This window comes from Scomber scombrus, unplaced genomic scaffold (genome assembly GCF_963691925.1).
Source record: "Scomber scombrus unplaced genomic scaffold, fScoSco1.1 SCAFFOLD_321, whole genome shotgun sequence".
Taxonomy (NCBI): domain Eukaryota; kingdom Metazoa; phylum Chordata; class Actinopteri; order Scombriformes; family Scombridae; genus Scomber; species Scomber scombrus.
This window is the reverse complement of record NW_026910191.1, coordinates 5,288-10,000: the sequence shown is the minus strand read 5'-3', so window position 1 is coordinate 10,000 and position 4,713 is coordinate 5,288. Positions and strand designations below refer to the sequence as shown.

Here is a 4,713-nt window from a genome sequence, read left to right as displayed (position 1 = left end):
AGATTGCTTTTAGAACATCTGAACAGCAAAAAAAACCAAACAAAACAGATTTCTACAGATGTGTCTCAGTGTGAACGCTCCAATCGGACTTCAAAGTGTCTCTTACGTCACTTTAATGAAATTAGTGATTAAATAACCCTCTTGCGTGAATCATACATCCACGATTGACTAATTTTGCATATAATCCATGATAATAAAAATGAGGATTAATAGAAATAGCTCAATATCCCAGAATTTCACATTTATTTTTTCAGTGCAGCTTCGTGTCTTTATTAAGCAACAGAGAAAGCGGCGTCATCGGCGTACGTAGATACTGACGCCTGTGTCGTTACCATGGCAACCCATGTAAATAGGTTGTTGATGTCTAGACACACAAAATCGAATCTGATCAAATGACAAATAAACAAATCTGATTTGTCTGCAGTCTGAGCAAAGTTGAAGTCTTGACTGATTCATAATTCAGCTGTTGAAATGTCACGTCGAGGAAAAAACAAACATAATTTTTATCGGATTGGGAATGTCGTCACTGATTTTCTGTCTCCGTTCGGTCGTGCATGTTTTCTTCCTCCTCGCAGACGTCATGACTTCTGTCCCACAGTTTCATATCAGAAAGTCGCCACAGTGTGTTTGTGATAAAGCTGGTGAAGGCCAGTCCACACTGAAGCTCTATTGTCCTGCTCCCAACTATCACACACACACACTCACACACACACACACTGATACACTCTGGAGGTCATGAATTTGTATGAATGTTTGTGTGCGTGTATGAAACTATGTGTGTGTGTGTGTGTGTTTGTGTGTGTGTGTGTGTGTGTGTGTGTGTGTGTGTGTGTGTGTTGCAATCAGTCCAGTTTCCTTCCAGAGGGCAAACAAAGTTTATTCAAGTTTATGCGGACATCGTGCACTCTTTGACTCCCACTTTTGAGTTAGTGTGGGTGTGTATGCGTAAAGTGAATGTCCATCTTGTGTGTGTGTGTGTGTGAGACAGTTCAGCATTGGCTATTTGAAAGGCTGCAACTATTTCCATTATCGGTGCATATGTCAGTTACTTTACCAAGAACTATAACTATGAATGTATATTTTTAGTTTTAAATGGAGTCCACACCACAACTATAATGACAGTGTTGAACGATATCGTTGGATCACTTTCAGAGAAACACTGACAGCCAATCAGAATCCTTCCTATAAACCGTACAGCAGCCTGACAGCCAATCAGAATCCTTCCTATATAAACCATACAGCAGCCCGACAGCCAATCAGAATCCTTCCTATAAACCATACAGCAGCCCGACAGCCAATCAGAATCCTTCCTATGAAACATACAGCAGCCCGACAGCCAATCAGAATCCTTCCTATAAACCATACAGCAGCCTGACAGCCAATCAGAATCCTTCCTATATAAACCATACAGCAGCCTGACAGCCAATCAGAATCCTTCCTTTAAACCATACAGCAGCCTGACAGCCAATCAGAATCCTTCCTATAAACCATACAGCAGCCTGAAAGCCAATCAGAATCCTTCCTATAAACCATACAGCAGCCTGACAGCCAATCAGAATCCTTCCTATAAACCATACAGCAGCCTGGCAGCCAATCAGATCCTTCCTATAAACCATACAGCAGCCCGACAGCCAATCAGAATCCTTCCTATAAACCGTACAGCAGCCTGACAGCCAATCAGAATCCTTCCTATATGTATTTATTGTAATGCAGCTTTGCTCCTCTCTCAGCACAGATTCAGAGGTGATTTCTTTAGAGAGGTTTGTCTTTCTTTATTATACAAAGATGCTGGAGCTTTGTTCTCTATTATAAAGTGAAAACTATTATTATTATAGTTATCATTCTTAGTGATGACGGAGCTTTTACAGACTAAAACACAAAGATATTCAGCTTATAGTGATTCAAAAACAAAATCCTCATGTTTAATAACCTAAAAACCTGCAGATTTTTTTATGTATCTTTGGTCAGTAATTCACTCCAAAATATTTACAACTTCAAGACAAAAGAGCATTTGATTTTATTGCCTTTTTGTTTGTTTTTTACTATGAAAGCATAATCGTAAAAAGATGGGATGGGATTGTAAAATATCATGAGAAGAAATGCTGTAAATTAACACCAGCTCCAGATAAAGAATGATGTAATGGTTCCAGTAGGTTTATGTTGATTATTATTTATTTCTTTATTCTTCTGTTTTTTCTTATTTCTCTGTCTGACCATATTTCTACTGCAACATGCATGAATGAAAGGTGTATTTAGTTAAAATAAAAGAGGTATTTGTGCATGTTTGAGCCCCAGTCTGTGCTTTATTATCTTCAGACAGACAAACAGAGTTATGAGCCTGAACATCTGGAATATTTAAGGTTTTGTGTCATCAGTGAGTCAAGGAAAAGGAAAGAAACTGGAATGTAAAAAATGCACATTATTTAGCAGCTTTGTGTATATGTGTGTGTGCATTTATATATATATATATATATATGTGTGTGTGTGTGTGTGCATTTATATATATATATATATATATATATATATGTGTGTGTGTATATGTGTGTCATGCCCTCTCCTCCCTCCTGATGTCAGCTTGTGTAACTTCCTCCTGCTGCTCGGTCACCATGGCAACCGGCCCGGAGTTCAGGCCGAGGAAACACAGCTTGACTATAAACAGACACACACACACACACACACACACACACACACACACACACACACACACACACACACACACACACACACATAGATATATATTCATCATACACTCTCTGCAACAGTGTGTGTGATGACAGACTGTTCTCTCTCTCTGTGTGTGTGTGTGTGTGTGTGTGTGTGTGTGTGTGTGTGTGTGTGTGTGTGTGTGTGTGTGTGTGTGTGTGTGTGTGTGTGTGTGTGTGTGTGTGTGTGTGTGTGTGTGTGTGTGTGTGTGTGTGTGTGTGCGTGGCCTAAAGTTGGATGCAGCAGGTGTACTCCATCAGACTGCAGCTTACTTCATCTGCTGTTTGTGTGAATATTTACAGCCGTCATTTAGATCTCGTCTGCTTTGTCAGACACAGGAAATCCACACCACACTCCGCCCTAACACACACACACACTCCACCCTAACACACACACACTCCACCCCAACACACACACATACTTGCTTTCTAGGAACAATGACTTTTATAGGATGCAGGAAACACGTACACATCCAGACACCTGCAGAGATCAACCAGGAGTCAAACCTGCAGCTCTCACGCTCCACTTTACTGCAGGAGCCTTCTTTCTTTTCTTCTCTTTTTTTTTTTTTTTTTTTTTTTTAAACTTTGTGTGTTTGTTTGAAACTCTTCGTCCACTGAGGAAGAGCGTGAGAAGTCACCGTTTGGCTCTCGGTGATAATGGAGATCATCACGTTCTCTAAAGCCCGGCCCCATTCTGCAATAGATTAGGATTTCCTATTTATAATTAATCAAAGGCAGCAAAGTTTAAAAGAACATGTACGCACACACTCTCACTTATTGGTCTACTTTTATTTTATTATAGCTACTGCTTAGTTTGCTGTAGTCATATTATTATTTACCGTTATATTGCCCATTCAGGTTTTCTGCCTCTCCTTGCACTTGTATATTATTTGTAATTTTAAATTTGTGCAGAATAAACCTAAACTAAACTAGAAAACACATCACCACCAACGTCCTGATTGCTTCTATATGACTATTTGTAGTATTTAGAAAGAAAGAAAATTGATGGAAACCCATAAAATTCCTATTTAGAGGTGAATTTGTACTGTTTTTTTGGGAGTTTTGGGGTTTTTTCTACAAGTTTGACATGTTAAAAACATGACAACATGATGCATTTTGCAGTCAAAGCCATGCATTTGCACAGAAACACACTGAAACTTGAAATGCACATCAAACTGATCACTTTAGTATTGATCACTGTCCAAAAAAGTTCATTAAACAGCTTTAAACACAGTAATACAGTTTGTTCTCTGAAGGTAACAGCTAATTATTTCCTGTCTATATTTTGGATTCCTTCACTGACCAAGATCTCTCTCTCTCCTTTCTCTTTCTCTCTCTCTCTCTGTTCCTCGTCCAGATGAGCGTGAGGCGGTGCAGAAGAAGACCTTCGTCAAATGGGTCAACTCCCACCTGTCCAGAGTTTCCTGTCGGATCACCGACCTCTACATGGACCTGAGGGACGGACGCATGCTCATCAAGCTGCTGGAGGTTCTGTCAGGAGAGAGACTGGTGAGTTTTACATTGCTGCTTGTGTGAATGTATAATAAGAGAAGGATGATGGTGCCCCTGTGGTCACTCACGGTATTGCAGCTATAAGAAAAAAAATCCCCCTGCAGCCCGAAAAGCCCACCATTGTAAAAGAAACGTCTATAAAACTGCAGACAAACTCAATTATGACTCTTTATGTGATGAAGTTTTGATCCATGGAGGTTTTATATTTTTTAAACTTTCCTTTAAGCCGATTAAATAGATTTCAAAATCTGTGACGTCCTCACAATGTAAAGTCTGTGGTCCGAGAGGGGAAACACTAGCCTGGGTAAACCCATGCTCTCATTCGAGCGAGATTCTACTTCGCTCAGAAAGTTAGCATGGCCACCAAGACAAAATCTTCACCTGAGATAGGGAACCAATCACAGAACAGGGGAGGCGGGCTCAAGGCGATGACGAACATAGAGCGACTCTGTTTACATCCAGCATGGCGGCCACGGAGCTGCAGCAACCGTCCGAA

The 4,713-nt window shown here is 40.3% G+C and overlaps 1 protein-coding gene across 1 annotated transcript in view; it reads left to right on the top strand.

Annotated features, from left to right (window-relative positions):
• The window catches only part of LOC133976787 (spectrin beta chain, non-erythrocytic 1-like), a gene marked incomplete at both ends in the record, with an annotated part of 25,188 nt that extends 20,974 nt beyond the window's left edge, over positions 1-4,214 (top strand). Inside the window, 1 exon segment of the mRNA XM_062414982.1 lies at positions 4,063-4,214. Coding sequence (XP_062270966.1) covers positions 4,063-4,214 — 152 coding nt within the window.
• Between the last annotated feature and the right edge of the window lie 499 nt (positions 4,215-4,713).